Genomic DNA, 25,789 nt, shown 5'->3' on the forward strand with positions numbered 1-25,789 from the left:
GAGGGAACTAGGCTTGTTTAGTCTGCAGAAGAGAAGAATGAGAGGAGATTTGATAGCAGCCTTTAACTACCTGAAAGGGGGTTCCAGGGAGGATGGAGCTAGGCTGTTCTCAGTGGTGGCAGATGACAGAACAAGGAGCAACGGTCTCAAGTTGCAGTGGGGGAGGTCTAGGTTGGACATTAGGAAAAAGTTTTTCACTAGGAGGGTGGTGAAGCACTGGAATGGGTTACCTGGAGAGATGGTGGAATCTCCATCTTTAGAGGTTTTTAAGCTGCGGCTTGACAAAGCCCTGGCTGGGATTATTTAGCTGAGGTTAGTCCTGCTTTGAGCAGGGGGTTGGACTAGGTGTGACCTCCTGAGGTCCCTTCCAATACTATCATTCTATGATTCTAAAAGGGAAGCTCAACACCCCAAGAAAAAAAGCTTATGGCTGGCAGGATTGAGAACAATAAGGAAAAATCTTTTTCTAACTAACTATATCAGCAATGAGAGAAACCCTACCAATGACACAGAACTATTACTAGATGAAGAGGATAAAATTGTTAATAAGGAAGAGGCAGCAGTGTTCAATAAATATTTCTGCTCCATATTTGGAAAGAAGCAGGATGATGTACTCATCATATAAATGAACTACTTTTTAGTCCATTAGTAACTGAGGATGTTAAGAAGTCTCTCCTAGGGATAAATGTTTTTAAACATTTTATACCCAGATAAATTACTTCAGAGAGTTCTAAAATAGCTGACTGAGTGAGATGATCTTTGGTCCACTGATGTTAGTTTTTCATAAGTCTTTAAATACTGGGGAACCGGAAAAGATGAGAGGATTCAAAAAAATCAGTAAAGAACTGAAAGATGGGAAAATAATACCTTCAACGTTTTAATGGAAAATGGATTTGTTCAATAAGAACTTTTCTTTTTTTTTTTAATGAGATTACAAATTTGGCTGACAAAAGTAATTGTGTAGAAGTGACATTCATGATTTTTGTAAGGCCTTTGACTTAGTACCATGGCATTGATCAAAAGTAGCACTACACAATATCAATAAGGCACACGTTAAATGGATTAAGAACTGTCTAACAGATCTCAAAAAGTAATCATCAATGGCGAATTATCAAATACGGAGGTTTCTAGTGGGGTTCTGAAGTGATCAGTACTAGGCTGATCACTGCTGATCAAATTTGTGGATGACACAGATTGGCAGAGTGATCAGTAATAATGTGGACAGGGCAGATACATACAGCAATTTGGAGTGCTTCATAAGCTGAGTCCATTCAAATAAAATGAATTTTAATACAGTCAAATGTGAAGTTATTCATATAGGAACAAGGAATGCAGGCCAGTGCTACAGAATGCAGACTATATCCTGGAAAGCAATCCCTCTGAAAAGGATTTAGGGGTCATAGCAGACAAACAACTCAACACGATGAGCATCTTCACACACAGATTTGCCAACTTGGTGAGGAGGGCTTTAAACAAGGTTCAAAGAGGGAAGGTGACAATAGCCCAAGGTTAGCATAAAAAAGGCTGCCTTAGCAGAGGGCTAGATCGTGGGGGGAGAGAACATGAAAAGTTATAGTAGGGTCAGAGGAGCAATAAGAAGGAAATCAGCTCAACATGTTGGATGTCTATACACGAATGCAAGGAGTATGGGGAATACATGGAAAAAACTGGAAGTTTTTGTACGCAACCTAAATGATGACATAACTAGCATCACAGAGACTTGATGGGATAAGTCTAATGACTGGAATATTGTTAGAGAGAGGTAAAGCTTGTTTTGGAAGGACAAGCAGGGGAAAAAGGGAGGTAGTGTTGCATTCTACATCAAGAATATACACACGTGTTCTGAGATCCAAAAGCAGGCAAGAAGCAGACCAGTTGAAAGTCTCTGAGTAAAGATAAAAGGGGAGCAAAATAGGAATGACATCACTGTAGGGGTCTACTATACACTACCAAATCAGGAAGAGGAGGTGGAACAAACAATAGAAATTTCCAAGACAATACCCGGTAGTTATGGGGGAAATTTACCCAGGTACCTGTTGGAAAAGTAATATTGCAAAAACACACCACGTCCAATAAGTTCATGAAATGTAATGGGGAAAACTTTTTGTTTTAGAGAACGGAGGAAGTAACCAGAGGGACAGCCTTTTTAGACTTGATCTGACTAACAGGTAGCAAATCTGAAGGTGGAATGCAATTTGGCTGAGAGTGATCATTAAAATGGTAGATTTCATGATCGAAGAAAAGGAAGGTGCAACAGCAGCAGAATAAGACAACGAACTTAGAAAAGTAGACTTTAAACTCAGAACTGGCAAGTAAGTTGCATGGGAAGAAAATCTAAGAGAAAAAGGAGCTGAGGCAACCTGGCACTTTCCCAAGGAGACAATATTAAGAGGCACAACTCTATATAACCCGAATGTGAAGGAAAGATAGGAAGATTAGAAAGAGGCTAATATGGCTCCATCAGGAGATCTTTAATAACATGAATGATTAAAAAGGAATCCTACAAAAAAGTTTAAACTTGGATAAATTGCTAAAGAGAAGTACAAAAAACTAGCACAGGCATGTAAGGACAAAATCAGAAAGGCTAAGGAAGGAAATGAGTTACACCTAGCAAAAGACATAAAAGACAGTAAGACGACCGCTTTTTAAAATACGTTAGGGGGAAAAAAAGACAAAGGAAAGGGTAACTCCTCTACCTAAGTAGGGAAGTAGAGTTAACAACAGACCACATCAAGGAGGCTGAGGCGCTTAATGCCTATTTTGCTTTAGTCTCCACTAAAAACGTTAACAGTGACCAGATACTCAACACAATTAGTATTAATAACAAGGGGAAAGGAACACAAGCCAACGTAACAAAAGAACAGGTTACAGAATATTAGGTAAGTTATATGTACTCATGCTGGCATGGCAAGATGAAATTCATTCCAGGGTACTTAAGGAACTAGTTGAAGCAACCTTGGAACTGGTAGCAATAGCCTTCGAGAACTCATGGAGGATGGATGCAGCCCCATAGGACCAGAGAAGGGCAAACATAGTACCTATCTTTAAAGAGGGGAACAAAGGGGAACCCAGGAATTATAGAACTTCAACAATCAATTTGTAAGTGCCTAGAGGATAAATAGCGACAAGGAATAGCCAGCGTGGATTTGTCAAGAACAATCATGCCAAACCAGTCTCATTTGGTTAGCTCCCAAACTGCTGCACTGGATAGCACAGTATGGCAAGGAGGTGATTAGCCATCAGTGGTTCAGGTTCAAGACTACTTAGAAAATCTGGACATGCACAAGTCCATGAGGCTGGATGCAATGCATCGGAAGAGGCTGAGGGAGCTGGCCGATGTGATTGCAGAGCCATTGGCCATTATGTTTGAGAACTGTGGTGATTGGAGGAGGTCCTAGACGATTGGAAAAAGGCAAATATAGTGCCCATCTTCAAAAATAAAAAAGAAAAAGGAGGATCCAGGGAACTACAGACTGGTCAGCCTCATCTCAATCCCCAGAAAAATCATGGAGCAGGACCTCAAGGAATCCATTTTGAGGCCTTTGGAAGAGAGGAAGGTGATCAGGAAGAATCATCATGGATTCACCAAGGGCAAGTCATGCCTGAGCAATCTGATTGCCTTCTATGAGGAGATAACTGACTCTGTGGATGTGGAGATAGCAGTATACGTGATATATCTTGACTTTAGCAAAGCTTTTGATGCAGTCTCCCAAAGTATTCTCATCAGCAAGTCAAAGTAGTATGGGTTGGATGAATGGACTATAAGGTGGATAGAAAGCTGGCTAGATCATTGGGGTCAATGGGTAGTGATTAACAGCTCAACGTCTAGTTGGCAGCCAGTAACAAGCAAAATGCCCCGGGGTCAGTCCTCGTGCCAGTTTTGTTCAACGTCTTCATTAATGATCTGGAGGATGGAGTGGATTGCACCCTCAGCAGGTTTGCAGATGACACTAAGCTGGGGGGAGTGGTATATAGGCTAGAGGGTAGGAATAGGATACAGAGTGACCTAGACAAATTGGAGGATTGGGGCAAAAGAAATCAGATGAGGTTCAACAAGGACAAGTGCAGAGTCCTGCACTTAGGACGGAAGAATCCCATGCACTGTTACAGACTGGGAACCAACTGACTAGGCAGCAGTTCTGCAGAAAAGGACCTGGGGGTTACAGTGGACAAGAAGCTGGAGATGAGTCAACAGTGTGTCCTTATTGCCAGGAAGCCTAACGGCATGTTGGGTTACATTAATAGAAGCATTGCCAGCAGATCGAAGGAAGTGATTATTCCCCTATATTTGGCATTGATGAGGCCACATTTGGAGTACGGTGTCCAGTTTTGGGCCTCCCACTACAGGAAGGATGTGGACAAATTGGAGAAAGTCCAGCAGAGGGCAATAAGAGCGCTGGAACATATGATTAGAGCGCTGGAACATATGATTTATGAGGCTGAGGGAACTAGGCTTGTTTAGTCCATAAAAGAGAAGTGTGAGGGGGAATTTGATAGCAGCTTTCAACTATCTGAAGGGGGGTTCCAGGGAGGATGGAGCTAGGCTGTTCTCAGTGGTGGCAGATGGCAGAACAAGGAGCAATGGTCTCAAGTTCTAGTGGGGAAGGTCTAGGTTGGATATTAGGAAAATGTTTTTCACTAGGAGGGTGGTGAAGCACTGGAATGGGTTACCTAGGAAGCTGGTGGAATCTCCATCCTTAGAGGTTTTTAAGATCCTGCTTGACAAAGCTCTGGCTGGGATGATTTAGTTGGGATTGGTGCTGCTTTGACTACATGACCTTTCCAACCCTAATCATCTATGATTTTAATTTCCTTCTTTGGCAGGATTACCGGCCTAGTGAATAGTAGGGAAGTAGCAGATGTGATATATCTTGATTTTAATAAGGCTTCTGACACAATCCCACTTGAAATTCTCATAAGTAAACTAAGAAAATATGGTCTAAATAAATTTGCTATAAGGAGGGCGCACAACTGATTGAAAGACCATACTCAAAAAGTAGTTTTCAATGGTTTGCTGTGAAACTAGAAGGGCATATTGGTGTCAGTCCAGGGTCCAGTACTAAGCAATGTTTTATTTAATGATGACTAGTATAGCAGAAAGGAGATGATGCTTATAAAAATCTGCAGATGACACCATGTTGGGAGGGGTTGCAAGCACTGTGCAAGTCAGGATTAGAATTCGAAAGGGTCTTGACAAATTGGAGAATTGGTCTGAATTCAACAAGATGAAATTCAATAAAGACAAGTGCAAATTTCTATACTTAGGAAGGAAAAAAAATCAAAATTCACAACATGGGGAAAAACTATTTAGGTGGCTATACTGCTGAAAAGGATATGGGGATTATAGTGGATCACAAATGGAATGCAAATCAGCAATGTGGTGCGGTTGTGAAAGAGTAATTCTGTAATTCTGTGGTGTATTAACCACAGATATCGGATGAATGTGAGATACAGGAAGTAATTGTCCCGCTCTACCCTGCACTGGTGAGGCCAGTTGGAGCACCATGTCCAATTCTGGGTGCCACATTTAAGGAAAAATGTGGACAACCTGGAGAGAGTCCAGAGGAGAGCAACAAATATGATAAGGGTTAGAAAACCTAATCTATAAGGCAAGGTTAAAAAAACTGGGCATGTTTAGTCTTGAGAAAAGAAGACAGAGAGGGACCTGATAACATATTTGAAGACTTTTAAGGGCTATTATAAAGAGGACTATGATCAATTGTTCTCCACATCTACTGAAGGTAGAAGAGGTAGTAATGGGTTTAATCTGCAGCAAAAGAGATTTCGATTAGATATTAGGAAAAACTTTCTAACTATAAGGGTAGTTCAACTCTGGAATAGGTTGAGAAATCTTCATTTTCGGAGGTCTGTAAGATCAAGTTGGACAAACAAGCCAGAAATTCATAGATTCGAAGGTCAGAAAGGACCATCATCTAGTCCAATGTCTCTCAATGACTGGTCCGTGGACTGCTGCCAGTCCCCAAGATATCCCTGACAGTTTAGGAAGTTAGCAAGCCGGCCCCTTGTATCAAAAAGGCTGAGAAACTGATCTAGTATAACCTCCTGTATAACACAGGCCATAGGACTTCCCCAAAATAATTCCTAGAGCAGATCTTTTAGAAAAACATCCAATCTTGATTTAAAAATTGTCAGTGATAGAGAATCTTTTGTGAATTGTTCCAGTAGTTAATTACGCTCACTGTCAAAAATTTACACTTTGTTTTCTGTCTGAATTTTTCTAGATTCATCTTTCAGCCAAAGGATCATGTTATATCTTTCTCCGCTAAACTGAAGAACCTATTAAATATTTGTTCCCCATCAAGGATACGGACCATGGACTTCAGAAAAGCGGACTTTGATTCCCTCAGGGAACTGATGGGCAGGATTCCCTGGGAGGCTAATATGAGGGGGAAAGGAACCCAAGGGAGCTGGCTGTATTTTAAAGAAACCTTATTGAGGGCACAAGAGCAAACCATCCCGATGTGCAGAAAGAATAGCAAATATGGTAGGCGTCCAGCTTGGCTTAACAAAGATGTCCTTGGCGAACTTAAACGCAAAAAAGAAGCTTACAAGAAGTGGAAGCTTGGTCAGATGACTAGGGAGGATTATAAAAACACTGCTCGAACATGCAGGAATGAAATGAGGAAGGCCAAAGCACAATTGGAGTTGCAGCTAGCAAGGGACGTGAAGGGGAACAAAAAGGGTTTCTACAGGCATATTGCCAACAAGAGGAAGATTCGGGAAAGTGTAGGCCCCTTAAAGAAAGAGGGAGGCGACCTAGTGACGGAGGATGTGGAGAAAGCGGAGGTACTCAATGCCTTTTTTGCCTCTGTCTTCACAGACAAGATCAGCTCCCAGACTGCTGTACTGGGTGGCACAGAATGGGAAGGAGGCAAACATCCCGCAGTGCTGAAGGAACAGGTTCAAGACTATTTAGAAGGATTGGACATTCATAAGTCCATGGGGCCGGATGCAATGCACCCGAGGGTGCTGAGGGAGTTGGCTGAGGTGATTTCAGAGCCATTGGCTATTATCTTTGAAAGCTCGTGGCAACAGGGGGAGGTCCCTGACGACTGGAAAAAAGCTAATATAGTGCCCATCTTCAAAAAAGGGAGGAAAGAGGATCCGGGGAACTACAGACCGGTCAGCCTCACCTCAATCCCTGGAAAGATCATGGAGCAGGTCCTTAAGGAATCCATTTTAAGGCACTTGGAAGAGAGGAAGGTGATCAGGAACAGTCAACACGGATTCACCAAGGGAAAGTCATGCCTGACCAACCTGATTGCTTTCTATGATGAGGTGACTGGTTCTGTGGATGTGGGGAAGGCGGTGGATGTGATATACCTTGACTTTAGCAAAGCTTTTGATACGGTTTCTCACAGTATTCTTATCAGCAAGTTAAAGAAGTATGGGTTGGATGAATGGACTATAAAATGGATAGTGAACTGGCTAGAGCATAGGGCTCAACGAGTAGTGATCAATGGCTCCATGTCTAGCTGGCAACCGGTCACAAGCGGAGTTCCCCAGGGGTCGGTCCTGGGGCCGGTTTTGTTCAACATCTTTATTAATGATCTGGAGGATGGGGTAGATTGCACCCTCAGCTAAACAAACTGGAGGATTGGGCCAAAAGAAATCTAATGAGGTTCAACAAAGAAAAGTGCAGAGTCCTCCACTTAGGAAGAAAGAATCCCATGCACAGCTATAGACTGGGGACCGACGAGCTGGGCAGCAGCTCTGCAGAAAAGGACCTGGGGGTAACAGTGGATAAAAAGCTGGATATGAGTCAGCAGTGTGCCCTGGTTGTCAAGAAGGCCAATGGCATATTGGGCTGCATTAGGAGGGGCATTGCTAGCAGGTCACGGGAAGTGATTATTCCACTCTATTCGGCATTGGTGAGGCCGCATTTAGAATATTGTGTCCAGTTTTGGGCCCCCCAATACAAAAAGGATGTGGACAAGTTGGAGAGAGTCCAGCGGAGGGCAACCAAAATGATTAGGGGGCTGGAGCACAGGACTTATGAGGAGAGGCTGAGGGAACTGGGCTTGTTTAGTCTGCAAAAGAGAAGAGTGAGGGGGGATTTGATAGCGGCCTTTAACTACCTGAAAGGGGGTTCTAGGGAGGATGGGGCTAGGCTGTTCTCGGTGGTGGCAGATGACAGAACAAGGAGCAACGGTCTCAAGTTGCAGGGAGGGAGGTCTAGGTTGGACATTAGGAAAAAGTTTTTTACTAGGAGGGTGGTGAAGCACTGGAATGGGTTACCTAGGGAGGTGGTGGAATCTCCATCCTTAGAGGTTTTTAAGCTGCGGCTTGACAAAGCCCTGGTTGGGATGATATAGCAGAGGTTAGTCCTGCTTTGAGCAGGGGGTTGGACTAGATGACCTCCTGAGGTCCCTTCCAACTCTAATATTCTATGATTCTATGATTCTAAGTCACCCCTTAGCCTTCTCTTTGTTAAACTAAATAGTGATAGACTCAAAGAGCTCAGTCTATCAGGCATATTTTCTAATTCTTTCATCACTCTCACGGCTCTTCTCTGAACCCTCTACAATTTGTCAACTTCTTGAATTGTGGACACCAGAACTGGACAGTGTTCCAGCAACAGACGCATCAGTACCAAATACAGAAGTAAGATAACTTCTCTCCTCCTACCCGAGCTACCCTTGTTCATGCATCCCAGGACTGCATTAGCACTTTGGGCCAGTGTCACATGGAGAGCTCATGTTCTGTTGATTATCCACCATAAACCCCAAATCTTTTTCAGAATCACAGCTTCTCAGGACAGAGTCTCCCATCCTGTAAATATGGCCTCCATTCTTTGTTCGTGGGTATATACTATCGTCCCTCACACGTCTCACAGGTGAGATGACAGAAGCAAGTCTTTGGTGGTAAGGGAAGTAGCTTTAACAATGTCCTGCCTTAGCACAGGGGGCTGGACTCAATGACTTTTTGAGGTTCCTTCCAGACCTTCATTTCCATGATTCTATGGCGTTCCCAATATGATGCTGAAGCAAAAAAGAGTCAATGCTGTCCGTACATGCAGAGATCACAGTGGGTGTAGGAAGGTGATTTTACCTTTGCATAATGTATTTGAGATACCAATACTGGAATACCACATACAGTTGTGGTGTCCATATTTTTCCAAAGGATTTTGAAAAATTGGAGAGGGTGGAGAAAAGGGACACAAATGATTTGAGGGCTGGAGAAAATGCCTTTCAATGAGAGACTTAAGGAGCTCAATCTGTTTAGTTTATCAAAAAGATGACTGAGTGGTGACTTGATTTCAGTGTAATAGTGCCTTCACAGGAGAAAATACTGTGTACTAAAGAGCTCTTTATTCTAGTGGAGAAAGGCAGAACAAAAACCAATGGCTGAAAGCTGAAGCCAAACAAATTCAAATTAGAAATAAGGTCCAAATTTTTTCACAGTGATTAACCATTGGAACAAACTCCCAAGGGAAGTAGTGGATGCTCCAACTCTTGAAGTCTTCAAATCAATATCTGATGCCTTTCTGCATCTTGGCAGAGGGTTAGACTAGATGACCCTTTCAGTCCCTTCTAACCCTATGGTTCTATGATTCTGGAAGATGCTTTAGCCTTGCAAGTTATTGGACTCAGTAGAGGTACAGCTGGGTAAACATTCTATGGCTGGTGTTATAAGGTCAGACTGGACAATCTAACAGTCACTTCAGGCCTTAAAAAAGGCAAAACAAACAAAAAATCCTATGAACTGTTTTCCATCATGCTTCTGGAATCCCCCAGACACGTTGTTCTTGGGGGACCTCAAAATCTACATACAATGTCACATTAGCATTCTCTCTCCTGCCTCACACAGAATCCACAGATTTCTCACAGGCCATTGCTATGCCCACACTCACTGAGCAGGAGACAGGTGGCACCTGGTTGTCAACCTAGGAGTTGACAGTGGGATGTAATGACTGTTCCATGCTCCCAGTTTGGTCACACCCTTACCATTCCTATCAAGGGAGCAAGCAAAGCTGTGTCACCCACAAAAACCGCTGAGCCCATATAGCTTTCAGGATGGGCTAGAACAGCTAGCTTCGTGGCCATAAGACCAATGTGCAAGTGGAACAATAGCATCTCAAGGAATTGATGGCTAAGTCATTCTAATTCCCCACATTGCTGAGAAAGTCACTATGGCTCACCATGGGCAAAAGACTAAGACGGCAGCGGCACTAAGAATCCCAGCAGACCTATGCTACTACAGCAAAGGAAGCAAAGCAAAACTCCTCTTTCCTGCCACCACCGCCAGCATAGCCATTCCACACAGTTAGCTGGCTAATCAATCCCAATGGCATGGCCCAAGCACCAGCCACTGCAAGGAACACTGGGATGGCCACACTGGATCAGACCTGAAGTCAGTCTTATCCAGTCTCCTGGCTCCAACAGCAGCCAGCACCAGATGCTTCAGAGAAGCTCACCTCACTTTACTAAAGAGATTAACTGAACCAAAGACAGACTTGCTGAGGGGGAGACTAAACCGGAACAGATGTGACTCAACACTATCTGGTGTCTAATAAACCTAGGAGGCAGAACTTTGAGGGGAGTTGGTGACCATCTCACCATGTTTGAAGCCAAGCACAAGACTCTGCTCCCTTGCCACACACACTCCCTTCGCAGCCCCTATAAAGTAACCAATAAATTAACTAGAAAGGAGATTGGAAATGGCCTTTTTAATACTGAGGAGGTGCCAGACACTAGTGCTGGAGCCACAAGCCCCTAAATAGCAGAGGGTTTGGACCTACATTCCCAGCATAGGACACTGCACAGTAACTCCAAGTAGCTGGAAGATGACCAAAAGGATGATGGTGGCTCTGCATCCCTAATATCACCCACCAAGAGCAGGCCCCATGGAGTAGATGCCCACTGCAGCCCACACCTACCTGCTGCTTCCCTGTCAGTCCATATCTGCCAATGATCTTCCTCATCTCCTCCTTCTCCTTGATCTCTGGGTAACACTTCATCATGTACTCTAGGGGTGAGAGGTCCAACTCCAGCTGCTCTTGCAAGTGCTAGGCAGAGAAAAGAGCAACTTCAGGCCAGATCCTTGTCACCTGCTGGGAGTGAGCTTGTAGCCTGCAACCTCTCCCAACCACACTACTTCTTCACCTTGGTGGGTACCAGCTAGGGAGGGGAAGGCAGAGCTTCAGATACATCTCCGCCCCCAGATCACAGCAACCCATACCTGATAACACCTCACTGTGGTTAGAGACTCACATTGTACAAGGAAGCAGCCTCCATACCAAACAGAGTTCTGGTGGAGAACAGCATGCTTTGCATTGTACCAGGCACAGAATCGCTGTCTCCACTCCCAGGGGTCAGAGACAAAACAGACAGAGCAGCACTGTCACATCCTGCAGTGGAAGCAGGGGTTGCCACTATGGCTGCTCAGTAGCCATCCCAGAAGGAGGAGACATTAGCTAGAGGGAAGTCCTGAGCCCTTTCACTGAGCAGTGGCTCCTCCCCAGCACAGGGCTTGGAATGAAGTGTCTCTTCACCTGCAGGCACAGCCTACGACCCAGCAAGCAGGAGCTAGACACACTTAGGCCAGGTTTGGGGGAGGAGTCTGGGGAGAAGAATGGAGAGATGAGACCCCTCTGTTCCCAGGGAAGTCACCCCCCAGCAGCATGTGACATTCCTCACTGCCCCTGCAAAAAATACCTGGTGGTATCTGCCGATTTTCACATGCGAGTGTTTGCGAATCATCCCATCTGTGGGCAGCAGCTGGAAGAGAAGACAAAAGCATTTCACAGTGGAATAGCAGCCCAGCCACTGTTCCCACAAAGGCCCACAGGGTATCCTGCTCCTCCCCAGCAGATGGGAGACAGCCAGGAAAAGGGAACAAGAAATGTTAAAATTAAAGATAAAAAGGTTAAAAAACTGTAGTGGTGTTTTTACCATGGTACTAAGGCGGCTGAGATGTATGTATACCAAACACGGAACCTTGTTTGAAACAGTTCAACTTTGAACAGACTGGGTCATATTAACACCTTTGACTCTTTCCATATATTCCACCTGCATTAATACAACAGATGCTCTGTACAAGCAAGTGCTTTGGGTGCTGCCCATGCCTGTAAGTGACACCAGGCTATAGGGGTGGACACAGAATTGGGAGACAGTGAAGACAGACTGGAGACAGTGATGCAGGAAACATACCTCGCCTGTGAGCAGTTTCAACAGTGTTGACTTCCCAGCACCATTGGGTCCCACAAGTGCCACACGTGTGTCCAGGTCAATCCCAAACTCCAGGTTATTGTAGATCCATGGCTGTAATCCACACAGGAGACAGTGAGAGGCATCACACCCTGAAGCACCTGCAAGAGCTGTGCCCCTCCCCATGCTACGGCTTAATGGGGAAGTTGGCCCAGTGGCCCCAAGGCCCAAACAAGGGATGGGTGGAATCTTCATGCAACCTAGCCAAGCACAGCATTGAGCGCACCTGGGGGCGGGGAATACTCACCCCATCCTTCGTGTACTTGAAGCTGACATTCTGCACCATGATGACAGGAGGGGGGATTTTCCCGCATGGTGGAAAATAAAATGACAGAGTCTGGGAACAAAACACATCCACATGTTCAGTGCCTGCTCTGCCCAGGGCATCAGGGGAGCCCTGCAGTTCCAACATGACTTCCCTTCCAACTATGGAGGAGAAGCTCCCTACATCCCAGGAGCCCAGAGAGCAGCAAGTGGCTTTACAAGGCCCCTGTGCAACTCATTAGCAGGAGGTTTGCTGTGACATTCAGCCCATTGCTGGCTATTCCCTCCCCCGGCTGCTTCCTTTGTCAGGTAGGTGTGTTCATGTCCACACCCCATTTTAATCCTTCAACTGAAGGGAGGGGCTGTTCCCCCCCACATCCTATTCAGCATCCCTTGCTTTGCTTTGGATCCCTTCGTTTCTCTGCTCAGCACCCTGGAGCAGGAAAGAGGTTTGTCAAACCATCCCATCCTGTTGGAACAAGAAGCCTCTGTGGACATAGCCTCCTGTGTATTCTCCTCTGCAGTCTTCTGTTAGAGCTGGTGTCCATTTACTGCCCTCCCTCTCCTCACCCAACTCCTGCTTCCAGCACTGATCATACCACCCAGCTACAGCTCATTCTACTTCTCCAACCATATTTATAGTCTGTGTCTCCCGCATAGAATCAAGGAATATTAGCGTTGGAAGGGACCTCAGGAGGTCATCTAGTCCAACCCCTGCTCAAAGCAGGGCTAACCTCAGCTAAACCATTCCAGCCATGGCTTTGTCAAGCCACAGCTTAAAAACCTCTGAAGATGGAGATTGCACCACTACCCTAGGTAACCCATTCCAGTGCTTCACCACCCTCCTAGTGAAAAACTTTTTCCTAATATCCAACCTAGACCTCCCGCCCTGCAACTTGAGATCGTTCCTCTTAGTTCTGTCATCTACTACCATTGAGAACAGCCTAGCTCCATCCTCCCTGGAACCCCCTTTCAGGTAGTTAAAGGCTGCTATCAAATCCCCCCTCATTCTTCTCTTTTGCAGACTAAACAAGCCCAGTTCCCTCAGTCTCTCCTCATAAGCCTTGTGCTCCAGACCCCTAATCATTTTTGTTGCCATCCGCTGGACTCTCTCCAACTTGTCCACATCTTTTTTGTAGTGGGAGGCCCAAAACTGGACACAATACTCCAAATGCAGCCTCACCAATGCCGAATAGAGGGGAATAATCACTTCCCGCGATCTGCTGGCAATGCTCCTACTAATGCAGCCCAATATGCTATTAGCCTTCATGGCAACAAGGGCACACTGCTGGCTCATACCCAGCTTCTTATCCACTGTAACCCCCAGGTCCTTTTCTGCAGAACTGCTGTCTAGCCCATCGGTCCTCAGTCTGTAGTTATGCATGGGATTCTTCCATCTTAAGTGGAGGACTCTGCATTTGTCCTTGTTGAACGTCATCAGATTTCTTTTGGCCCAATCTTCCAAGGTCACCCTATATCCTATCCCTACCTTCCAGGGTACGTACCACCCCCTAGCTTAGTGCCATTTGCAAACTTGCTGAGGGTGCAATGTACCCCATCCTCCAGATCATTAATGAAGATGTTGAACAAAACCGGCCCCAGCACCAACCTCTGGGGCACTCCGCTTGTGACCGTCTGCCAGCTAGTCATGGAGCCATTGATCACTACCTGTTGAGCTCAATGATCTAGCCAGCTTTCTATCTATTTTATAGTCCATTCATCCAACCCATACTTCTTTAACTTGCTGATAAGAATACTGTGAGAGACAGTATCAAAAGCTTTGCTAAAGTCAAGGTATATCACATCCACCGCTTTCCCCACATCCACAGAGCCAGTCACCTCATCATAGAAGGCAATCAGCTTGGTCAGGCATGACTTGCCCTTGGTGAATCTATGTTGACTGTTCCTGATCATCTTCCTCTCTTCCAAGTGCCTTAAAATGGATTCCTTAAGGACTTGCTCCATGATTTTTCCAGGGATTGAGGTGAGGCTGACCGGTCTGTAGTTCCCTGGATCTTCTTTTTTGAAGATGGGCACTATATTTGCCTTTTTCCAATCATCAGGAACCTCCCCCAATTGCCACGAGCTTTCAAAGATAACAGCCAGTGGCTCTGAAATCACATCAGCCAACTCCCCCAGCACTCTTGGATGCATGGCATCCGGCCCCATGGCCTTGTGCATGTCCAATCTTTCTTAGTAGTCCTGAACCTGTTCCTTCAGCACCGAGGGATGTTCACCTCCTCCCCATTCTGTGCTGCCCAGTGCAGTGCAGGCCCACTTCCGCATCCTACCTTATCATTCACCACCCTCTCCGTTAGCCCGGAGGCCATCATTTTCTGAAGGGTCTTCTCTTTGCTTTGGGCCTGTCTAGCCAGCTTAGCACTGCCATGCCCGAATCGTGCAATGTAATTCTGTAATGAGACAAGCGATTAGCCTGGCGGCAGCAGCCACTATGGTGTTGTGCATGTGGGGGAAGAATGAGAACTGCAGTCCAGCTACATAGGTACCTTCATGTGGGCGATCTGATCCTGCTCCCAATGGAAACGCTTCATTTGATTTTCTTCCAGCTCTACACGGGTCTTCACATACTGATCATAATTCCCCTGGAGGGAGAGGCCACAAAACATGAGACAATTCCCAAAGGCCAGGCTCTCCCTGCACATAACAAAAGCAAGCCACACAGGCTTCTTTCAAGCAGATGCTCCCTAGACTGCACATTCCTGGACTGGAGCCATGGGTGGGTCTGGACTGGAGTAAGTGGCCTGAAAAAGGGTCTTCTCCTCTAGTTTCTTTAATGAGTCTCCTCCTCCCACAGCCCAGTAGAGCTCGTCACACCCTGGCCCCACTCACTCACCGTGTAGTACTTCAGCTTACGGTTGTGCATATGGATGATATTGGTGCAGATGCCATTCAGGAAGTCCTGGGAGTGGGAGATCAGCACAAGGATCCGTTTGAACCTGCAGCATTACACAGGGCTATTAGAGGCCAGACAGGGATGACATTCCTAGGCTGGCAGCCCTGCCAGTAACCAGGAGGGGCTCAGTGCACTAAGAAACACTCTGGATTTGCTCCCACTACAGAAAACGAGATACCACAAGAGCTTTAGGGAAAGCTGCTGGGCCCAATCACAGGAAGTAGAGGATGATCCCTCATCCTGATTGGGCAGAATGGACAGGAAAGAGGCCCCTGACACTTTTTGGAGTGCCTTGTCTGCTCCATGGGAAACTAATTCAGAAATGCCTCCCAGCGAGAGTCCTTTGGGACATGGGCCTCCTACTGTCCGTGCAGCACCCAGTACAATGGGGCCTCAGTGTGACCATAAGGCAAACAGACATGTCCACAGGTGGCACCGAACAGAACAGCTGCCAGTGAGTGACTGCTCCAGGGAGCGCGCTGTGCTGAGATGCCCCTGCAAGGGTGCACAGGCCCCAAAGCACACCACCAGCCATGCTTACGTTTTCAGCTCCTCTTCCAGCCAAACACAGGCATCCAGGTCCAGGTGGTTTGTGGGCTCGTCCAGCAGCAGCATGAATGGCCGAATGAAGAGGGCTCTGTAGATGACAGGAGAGATGTAGCGAATGGAGGTTTCCCCAAGTCCAGCTTGGTGGATGGATGTCCAGAAAGCAACTCCCCCCGCCTCCCCAGAGATCTCTGTGCCTCCACTGTGGCAATCTGGAACAGAAGAGGGGAATCTCCAGGGAGGGAGCACTTAGCATAGCACTCACCTGGCGAGAGCCACCCTCATTCGCCAGCCACCACTAAAATCTTTCAGCTTCTTCCTTTGCATGGCTGGAGTGAAGCCCAAGCCATACAGGATCCGTGAGGCCCGTACTTCCGCCTTATCAGCATCCAGCTCCTCCAGACGCTCATACAGCTCCATCAGCTTCTCACACTCCGCTGCAAGACAGGACTCTGCCAGTCAGCACCCGCACCAGTGCCCCACAAGCCAGTGTCCCCCACAAGTGCCCCACTCGCCACGTTTCCCTCATCATCTCTGCCTGCAATTGCTTAGGGCCTACCTCTCTGCCCCATGGTTCATATAAACCCCCTCCCAAAGCAGAGACCCTATAACAAGCTGCAGGGGAGCAATCTCCACTCTGTTTTAAACTAAAGGAACCATTGTGTGGCTAGAGAAGGAGCAGTGGTCGCCAGAAGTTTCCAGCTACAGTTGGTCAGCAGGATCAGGCATTATGCCTTGTGAAAGCTTCAGTGAAGAGCCTGAGCAAGAGGCCCTTCCCCAAAGGGGATTCCCCACCTACATGAACCCCCTAGAGCTTTACCATCCTCGTGAGCCAGCCGCTCCGCCTCCCGCTCCAGCATGGCCCTCTCCGTATCCACCTCCATCACACACTGCAGTGGTGTCTTCTCGCTAGGGGGCATCTCCCGGGTCAGGTGATAGATGTCAATGTGTTCTGGGATCGGTACCTCCCGCTTCCCAATAGCGGACAGGAGCATGGATTTTCCTAGTGCAGGAAGGCAAGCAGACAAACACCCTTCTGTTATTGTCTGGCATTGGAAGCGAGTGCAGTTATTCCTATTTGAATTATCATGGTACCTAGGAGCCCTACTCATAAATTAGGACCCTACTGTGATAGGCGTTGTACAAACAAAACAAAGACAGTCCCTGCCCCAAGGGGCTTACAATGTAAGTGTAAGACAAGAAACAAGAGACAGGAACAGAGAGCACAAGTAAACAGTAAGACAGCATTGGTCAGCATGAGAAGCCACGGTCTCTGCACAGTAGCAGCCTAACTGTCAAGTTTGATGTAGGCATCATGGGACAGCGCGGGAGAAAGCACAAAGATGTCTGAAAATTTAACAAGTGGGCACTGGAGGCTGGCAACATTGACTGATCAGAGGCAAGCTACAAACAGCTCAACAGTGAATGAGAAATGATAGGTAGGGCAGGGACTGACTGTGAAGAGCCTTGAAAGTGAAGACAAGCAGCTTATGCTTGATGTGATAAAGAAAGGAGAGCCAGTGGAGAGATTCAAAGAGGTCTGATGTGGTCAGGAGTGACAGGCTAGGAAAACGATCTTTGCAGCAATATCCTGAATGGGTATGAGTGGGGCAAGATTGCATTTGTCAAGAACAGAGGTGGATGTTGCAGTAATCAAGGAGTGAGATGGTGAGAACTTGGATGAGAATTGTAACTGGGTGGATAGATAGGAAAGATGATATCTTAAATGTTATGTGAAAGAATCAGACAGATTTAAATACAGCCTGGACATGGAGACTTAGAGAGAGGACAGAGTTTAAGATGACTCCCAGATTATGGGCAACAATGACAGGCAGGGTAGTGGTGGTATCCACAATGATCAGGAAAGAAGATAGCAGATATGGGCGGCAGATATCAAAGGCCACCGTGCTGTTGAACACATGAGCCGTGGCTTGGGCTTGGGGGGGCTGCTCTGATCCAGCCAGGGCTCGATGTGGGGAGGGGGGCGGGAAAAGGGGGCAGCTCCGCTTCGGGGCTGCTTTGCTCCAGTGCCCGGCCAAGGCTGGGGGGGCTGTGCAGGTGGGTGAGTGGGGGCGCAGCCTCCGGTGGTAGGAGGAGCCTGAGGTAGAGGAGGGTGGGGCAGGGGCTAATCTCCTGGAAGATGGAGTGCACATGCCGCCCATGATAGCAGGGAAGGTGATTAGCAGATCTGTTTCAGCCATGTTAAGCTAGAACTGTTGGCTAGACAGCCACAAGGAGATGTCAGAGAGACAGACTGAGTTTTTAGCTTGGACAGAAGGAGTCAGATCTGGAGCAGAGAACTGAATCATCCACATAGAGATAGTTCCAGAGGGGTAGCCGTGTTAGTCTGTATACAGCAAAAACAACGAGAGTTTTGTAGCACTTTAAAGACTAACAAATTTAATATTTGTAGACATAAGCTTTCGAGAGATTTCAGCTGAAATCTAGAGAGCTGAAATCTCTCGAAAGCTTATGTCTACAAATATTAAATTTGTTAGTCTTTAAAGTGCCACAGAACTCACATAGAGATAGTAACTGAATTTGTGTTTGTAGATGAGATTACCCAGAGATCAGGTGGAGAGAGAGAAGAGAAGGGACCAAGGACAAAGCCCTGTGGAAACTCCAGAGAACACTGGAGGGCAAAGGAGGAGAATCCTCCATTAGGGAGGTAGGCATAGAACCAGGAGAGGAAAGAGTCACAGAAGCCAAGAGACGACAGGATTTCAAGAAAAGAAACATGGTCACCATCACTTCCCTGCACTGTGACACTGATGCTGCTAAAGAGACAAGCCAAAGCTGCAATGGAAATCCATCCCACTTCCTTCCTTCCATTCTACTCCCCCTGAATCTCTCTGGGATGAGGGCAGCTGCCCTAGTATCTGCTGCACTGCCCAGCGGAGTCTCAGTCTACTTTTTCCTGCCAAGGCAGCCCCTCTCCGTAGCATCACTGATGTTTTGCATCCTGCAGCTCCCCACCAGTTCAGTATCCCACAGGAGCATCATTTCCCCAAAACAGCACTGAGACACTCTCCTCACATAGTCATATCATAGAATCATAGAAGACTAGGGTTGGAAGGGACCTCAGGAGGTATTTAGTCCAACCCCCTGCTCACAGCAGGACCAACCCCAAATAAATCATCGCAGCCAGGGCTTTGTCAAGCCACACCTTAAAAACCTCGAAGGATGGAGGTTCCACCACCTCCCTAGGTAACCCATTCCAGTGCTTCACCACCCTCCTAGTGGAAAACCTTTTCCTAATATTCAACCTAGACCTCCCCCACTGCACTTGAGACCATTGCTTCTAGTTCTGTTATCTTCTACCATTGAGAACAGCCTAGCTCCAACCTCCCTGGAACCCCCTTTCAGGTAGTTAAGGCGGTTATCAAATCCCCCCTCATTCTTCTCTTCTGCAGACTAAACAAGCCCAGTTTCCTCAGTCTCTCCTCATAAGCCTTGTGCTCCAGACCCCTAATCATTTTTGTTGCCCTCTGCTGGACTCTCTCTAATTTGTCCACATGCTTTCTGTAGTGGGGGCCCCAAAACTGGACACAATACTCCAAATGTGGCCTCACCAGTACCAAATGAGGGGACTAATCACTTCCCTCAATCTGCTGGCAATGCTCTTACTAATTCAGCCCAACATGCCGTTAGCCTGTTTGGCAATAAGGGCACACTGCTGACTCACATCCAGCTTCTTGTCCACTGTAACCCCCAGGTCCTTTTCTGCAGAATTGCTGCCTAGCCCGTCGGTCCCCAGTCTGTAGCTGTGCACGGGATTCTTCCATCCTAACTGCAAGACTCTGCCCTTGTCCTTGCTGAACCTCATCAGATTTCTTTTGGCCCAATCCTCCAATGTGTCTAGGTCACTCTGTATCCTATCCCTGCCCTTCAGGGTATCTACCACTCCCTCCAGCTTAGTGTCATCTGCAAACTTGCTGATACAAATACTGTGGGAGATCATATCTAAAAACTTTGCTAAAGTCAAGGTATATCACATCCACTCCTTTCCCCACATCCACAGAGCCAGTCATCACATCATAGAAGGCAATCAGGTTGGCCCTTGGTGAATCCATGCTGACTGTTCCTGATCACCTTATTTTCTTCCAAGTGCCTCAGAATGGATTCCTTGAGAACGCGCTCTACGATTTTTCCATGTACACCCCCCCCCAAATCTCACCTATTCCATTGAGCCCGATAAGCCCATAGCGACGCCCTGAGTTCAGCTCGAGTTTGGTGTCGCTCAGCAGCTCCTGGCCGTGGAAGGTCAGCGAGAGGTTAATGATGTGCACATCGGTGCTGTTGGGGTGGGAGGCCAGCACCCCAGTGACAGCGCGGGCAGCTGCTTTCTTCAGCTCAAAGTCCTCCAACTCCTTTGTCAGAGCATCTATCTCTGTGTGCGGAGACAGGTTAAAAGACATGGCAGCCCTTCGTCCCTCCTAACACCCACAATGATGTGGGAGTCTGCCCCTCCCCCCGCATGTGAGCCTGCTCAGGATCTTACAACCACTTGCTCAGCTAAGCAGGCAGAGTCACCATGGCTAGTGAGGCCTTCCATTCGTCCCATAAGAAAGACTGGGCCTCTGAAGTTATAAAGTTAGTTTATGGAGGGCCAGCCTACTGCCATCCCCAAGTGAGATCACTGCTCCCTGGAGGCCAGAAGGAAATGGCATACAGCACCCCCTGCTGGCTTCTCAGGGTAAGGGCTGGCATAAGGGGAGTTTAAACAGGAGCTCAGCCACAGGACAGCTGCACTGGAACGAAGACGATGATAAATGTTCTTTGGAAAAGGACCACGTTAGAGAGAGTTGCTGCCAGTGCTGAAGAGGCAACACTGCCTATATGCATCCCTCCCTCATCCTCAGTCTCCAAGCAGAGTTTTCCTTCCTCCTTCATTGCTCCTACCCTTTACTTACCCTCATTACCAAATCTTCTCCTGCCCACATCCTCATGGAAACTTGAATTGGGCAGCCCAACTCTTCCTCCGGGGACACTGCTATGCTGAACACATAGCACCCTTTGGGACTTCCCAATGCTCCAGCCTCTCAGAGCAGGGAGAGCTGGAATGAGTACAGCCTCCTGAGTGGCAAGTGCACAGCCTACGAAGGCTGCAAGGGCTCAGCATCCTGATCCTAGTTGCCAAGCTGCACTGCACCCCATAACCTGTGGTCTCCCTGGAAATACTTCTGTATAAGAGAGAAGGGCAGTTGCAATCTGACCCCTTTTACACAATTTAGGTGCAGCCCGCAATCCCATAATGGGGCATCAACCCTGGCAAAAGGAACCAGTTAACATTTCTCAAGTAACCAGTTATTAGTAAGCCAAAAGGTGCTAGACCTCGCACAAACATACAGAAAAGATCTTAGTTTAAATATGCTAGAGGAACACAAACTTAGTCCCTTATATGCCCAAAATGGCAGGTAGAAGGAGCAGAAAACCAGCCTCTATTCTCAAGCCTCTAGCAATTTTGCAGAATGCTGCCACTAAACCTAAATTTTATTGTTAAAAGCCATCTAAACCATTCCTTTTCTTCTCTTCTGTGACTGATCAGCTTTATATAAACAACTTCCCTATGACAATGCCCATTTGGTGCAGCAGGCAGAGGAATAGAACACCAAACAGGCACGGTTTAGATGAACTAGAACAGTTTTGACTGGGCAAAGGCAGATTGCCTGGCTCAAGCAAGATTGACTGTGGAACCACAGTGCAAATCTCCAGGCTCACCCCTACTCAGCCAATACAACTCCTGATCTGAAGCAGCGCCAGCTATTCCTGGACTGAACCCCTGCAACTCCCAAGTCCATTAAAATGGTTCTGTCCTGACCTGCAGTTTCATTTGCTGATTCAGTTCACCCAATGGGATTGAAGTATGCAAATGAACTGGTGAGAGAGGGTGATGACTGGTTGAGTTACCTCTGATGTGTCAGTGTTCCTCTGCCTGCAGCACCATATGGGCACTGTGTGGAAATCAGGTTTTTCTGATGTTCCCCTTTTCCAACTGTCAGTAAAATCAATAGGGTTCTTCCCACTGATGCCTAGAACATTTCCTGAAGTTTTGGAATTGATTGGATGTGGTCGTCAAAAGTTACCGCATTACAGACAGACAGAAATGCCATTGAGCATTAGGGCTCACTTTGCTTGGTCAACCAGACAGACAAAGGGTTGAAGGGGAAAGAACCTGGAGAGGGAGTGACTTGCCCAAGATCACACAGCAGGTCAGTGGCAGAGCTAGTAATAGAACCCAAGTCTCTGAACTCCCAGTCCAGTGCCCTGACCACTGGACCATGCTGCCTCTAACAGATTTATTTCCCCAGCATCTCTCTGCCTGCTACACAGACATGGGATGGTCCCAGAAAAGCAGGATCCTTTAAGGTACAGTCTTGCTCCTGGGGATTCTGGCCCTCTGGTGACCATAACTGCCTAGCACACAGAGACATAACTAGGCATTTTAGCACCTGGGGCGAGTAAGCACATTTGCACTCTCTACCATTTTTTTGGTCATTTTTCTGATCCTGCAGCTTTGTGCCCTGTGGCTGCCCTGCTCGCCACGCTCTGGTTACAGCACTGCTGGCATACTCCCTCTAAAAGAAGCCTGTTTCCTCCTGCTCCATGTCGGCTGTGAAAATGCACTAGTGCAAAGATAGGTATCTTCCATGTTTCCTCTCTGAGAGGATAGCAGGCCAAGGTTCCCCTATTGGAAGGGTCTCTCCCATCAAGCTATCCAGACTCTGCTAGTCTTAGTGTGTCAGAAAGAGACAGTCAAACACAGTTCAGGCCTATGCCAAAAGACTGAAAATAAGAAACCCCAAGCACCAGAATGGCAGAGAACCAGTGCAAGTCAAAGCACCAATGTGCCATTGAGGTCTGCAATATGTCTGTTTCTGTGGCTTGCTGCCACATCAGCATCATCTGTTGCTACTCTGCAAGGTCTTAGTTTATACTCAGGCAGGAAGAATTGCTGTAGCCCTACCTGTGGGTGACAAATTACTGCACCTGGATTACTATCCAAGAGAAATGGAGGGAGCCTTCTTACCAGTTAAAGATAGGTAGTGGTTTTGGAGAGTGTATTATCAGGGTCCAGCATGAGCCAAGGATCTTAGATATTTTCACTGATCAGTGTCTAATACTCTGGGGTTATTTTCTAGCCTAATCCAGTTCAGCATCTTTGCTATCTATCAGTCTTTTTTGTCTTAGACACCCCTGAGATATGAGTGCACATACAGGCAGCCAAGCTAGCTCCATAACAAGATACAACATGGTGAAAATTCTGCCAAGTATCCTGTGCCCCTCAGATGCCCAAGTTTGACCTCGGCAGAAGTGGAGGGCTCCTTAAAACAGTCAGCTGGCAGGAGCCCAAGCTGCAAGACAGAAAGGCACAGATGATGCTGAGCTGGGAGAGAACTGACTAGCCTAGTTACCCAGGGAAGGGAAAGAGTCCAATAAAGAAGCTCCTTTCTCACCTGACTCTTCTGTCCCATTGGCCTCCTCATTCTTCATCTCCTGTTGCTCAATCTCATCATCACCATTCTCCTCAGGGGTTTTCTTTGGCCGTTGACGAGCTTTGGCTGCCTCTTTCTTCTTGGCTGCTTTCTTCTTGGCCAGGTCAGAGGGCATGATTACAGACCACTGCTCTAGAACAGCTGCAAAATGCGGTGCAACCTACAGGAAAAGAATGAGGAAACCCATCAGAGAGAAGCCAGGGCCTGCCACAGACCCCAGGACCGAGACCCCTTTCTGGGCTTCCATTAGCATGGACACATTTTCACCAGCTGTACCTCAGCCTAGATCCCGTTCCCTCCCAGCATGTAGGGCCCAGAGCATGGACCTCGCCCATTCAAAAAGATCCATCAACTCCTCCGAGATGAGCAGCGGCCTCTGAGAGGGCCAGGAGCCAACAACGTCACTTAGCACCAGGGCCCCTCACACTGAAGGGGCCGCTTGGCTCCCCAGCTGCTGCCAAGGCCAAGAACAGGCCGTGGCCCGCAGGCCGCGTGCTGCGCTCCAGGCCCAGAGCGCAGCTGCTGCGCGGCGGCACCACGGTGAGGGCCGCTGGCGCCAACGTTCAGAGTCGCCCTTGTCCCTGGTAGCGTCGAACAGCGGCCGGGCGGCTCCAGGCCGCCAGGTGCAAGGCCGCCCGCTGTCCCCCCGCCCCACTTCCGACAGGCGGGGGGCCGGGGCCGCCAGCGGGGGCCGGGCCGGGCCGGGCCTCACCTCGCACGGAAGCGCCAGGGAGGGAGCGGCCGGATGCCGGCAAGGCCCAATCACTTCCCCAGCTCCCGCCCGGCGCGGCCCGTCACACCCGGCCCCGCGCCCCTCACCGGCCCCGCGCCCGGCCTCACCCCAGCTGCCCGGCCGGCTCCTCCGTGCTTTTCCTTCTGTCGCAACAGAAGCTGCTACCTCGTGCGCACGCTCCGCCCCCTCCGGCCCTACAACCAATCACTATGTGATACGTCACTTCACGCCGGGCCTCGGGACACTCTGGGAAATGGAGTCAAGTCCAAAGGTCTCCATAAGAGACTAGACGAGACGGGCCTCCAACTCCCAGCATGCAACGCGCCGAGCCCCAGGGTCCCTTGGGAAATGAAGTCCGCTAGCCGTGGCTTCTCAATGGAAGGCCTGGTCATTTGTCATTGCCCTCCCCATCTCCCCGCAATGTTTCTCACACATGCCAGTCGGTGCCGGAAACATGAACTCAGAATGGGGACACAGGGTGCAGGGCCGTTTTAAGACCTTCGTAGGCCTAGGCACACTTGCCTTTGCAGGCCCTGACTAAAATAACTAATTTGACTTTAAGCTATTAATAGATAGTTTTTTAAATAAAAATAAAAAATTATATATAAAAAAATTTTCATAGGCCCTGAAAGTTTCGTAGGCTCTAGGCACTGTGCCTAATGGATAATACGGCCCTGACAGGGTGGGGGGTACCAGGTGCCCAGGATGGGATCAGATGAGGAAGCAGTTTGACACCTTTTGGGTCAGGGCCATGTCTGTATTTTTCTTCTTTGCTTTATTATTCTTATTTGTACTAGCCTAGTGCCTACCAGCCCTAGTCACGGACCCGGACCCCACAGTACCAGGTGCTGCAGCTGTACGACCACAAAACAAAAAGAGTTCGTGCCCTAAAGAGCTTACAGTAAAAAGCTGGAGTTGAGAAGATGGAGCTGGTGTCTTCCCTGGGGAGAGAAGGGAGATATGGGGCTGGGTATATTCCTGGTCAGGAGGAAATGATAAGGGCTGGCAAATACAGATTGGGTATTTTCCTGCTGAGTGTGCGTGTATCAGGATTGCATTCCCATAAAACACTCCCTTATCTTTTGTGAGACTTCATGGGGGCACACAGGGCTCCATTGACCTGCAGCCCCAGTTACTCTCAATAGCTGGCCCCACCTCTGAATACTAGGAATTACTGCCTGGAACATAAAATTGCCAGGCTGAAGCAGCCCAGTGGTCCATCTCATGTAGAAGCTGGCCAACATGGCTAGTACCAGGCGGTGCAGAGCAAGATGCCATTGCAGGAGGCAGCAGTGACGGGGTCGGGGAAGTGTTCAGCTGAGCCCCGGAGCTAAGAGGTCTTTGCCTTGGAGCTGGACGGTTCATTGCCCTGATCTCCGCCGTGCTCCAACGGGAGCAGCTCCCCTTCTGCAGAGACATGTCCGCCCCGACTCGGAACCTGGCCCAGCCTGTCTAGGGGGCTGTCTTTCACCATGGCCCTGCCCCGGCGGGGGCACAGGGCGCCGGCAGCGAGGGCGCGCTCCGGGTCCCGGCCCTGGGAGCAAGCTCAGAGTCAGCAGCAGCAGCATCAGCACGAGCCGGCAGGGACACAGGGCGCGAGGCTCAA

The 25,789-nt window shown here is 48.0% G+C and overlaps 1 protein-coding gene across 3 annotated transcripts in view; it reads right to left on the bottom strand.

Moving 5' to 3' along the window:
- ABCF2 (ATP binding cassette subfamily F member 2) overlaps nt 1-25,764 on the bottom strand; it is a 34,692-nt gene extending 8,928 nt beyond the window's left edge. Inside the window, exons 1-13 of one of the 3 annotated variants that reach the window (XM_067535667.1) lie at nt 24,291-25,763; nt 23,412-23,610; nt 20,132-20,344; nt 16,775-16,957; nt 16,220-16,391; nt 15,950-16,045; nt 15,349-15,451; nt 15,002-15,097; nt 14,786-14,905; nt 12,478-12,567; nt 12,174-12,284; nt 11,679-11,741; nt 10,901-11,029 (exon numbers count right to left, since the gene is read on the bottom strand). In XM_067535667.1, the coding sequence (XP_067391768.1) occupies nt 10,901-11,029; nt 11,679-11,741; nt 12,174-12,284; nt 12,478-12,567; nt 14,786-14,905; nt 15,002-15,097; nt 15,349-15,451; nt 15,950-16,045; nt 16,220-16,391; nt 16,775-16,957; nt 20,132-20,344; nt 23,412-23,565 (1,530 nt within the window). In that variant the 5' untranslated portion in view covers nt 23,566-23,610; nt 24,291-25,763. Of the gene's footprint in view, nt 1-10,900; nt 11,030-11,678; nt 11,742-12,173; nt 12,285-12,477; nt 12,568-14,785; nt 14,906-15,001; nt 15,098-15,348; nt 15,452-15,949; nt 16,046-16,219; nt 16,392-16,774; nt 16,958-20,131; nt 20,345-23,411; nt 23,611-24,162; nt 24,254-24,290 lie in introns of those variants that run through there. The other 2 variants (XM_067535668.1, XM_067535669.1) reach the window with 2 other exon arrangements.
- Between the last annotated feature and the right edge of the window lie 25 nt (nt 25,765-25,789).

Source organism: Emydura macquarii, unplaced genomic scaffold, assembly GCF_026122565.2.
Source record: "Emydura macquarii macquarii isolate MOO-44397 ecotype Brisbane River unplaced genomic scaffold, CSIRO-AGI_Emac_v2 contig_3511, whole genome shotgun sequence".
In the NCBI taxonomy this organism is placed as follows: domain Eukaryota; kingdom Metazoa; phylum Chordata; order Testudines; family Chelidae; genus Emydura; species Emydura macquarii.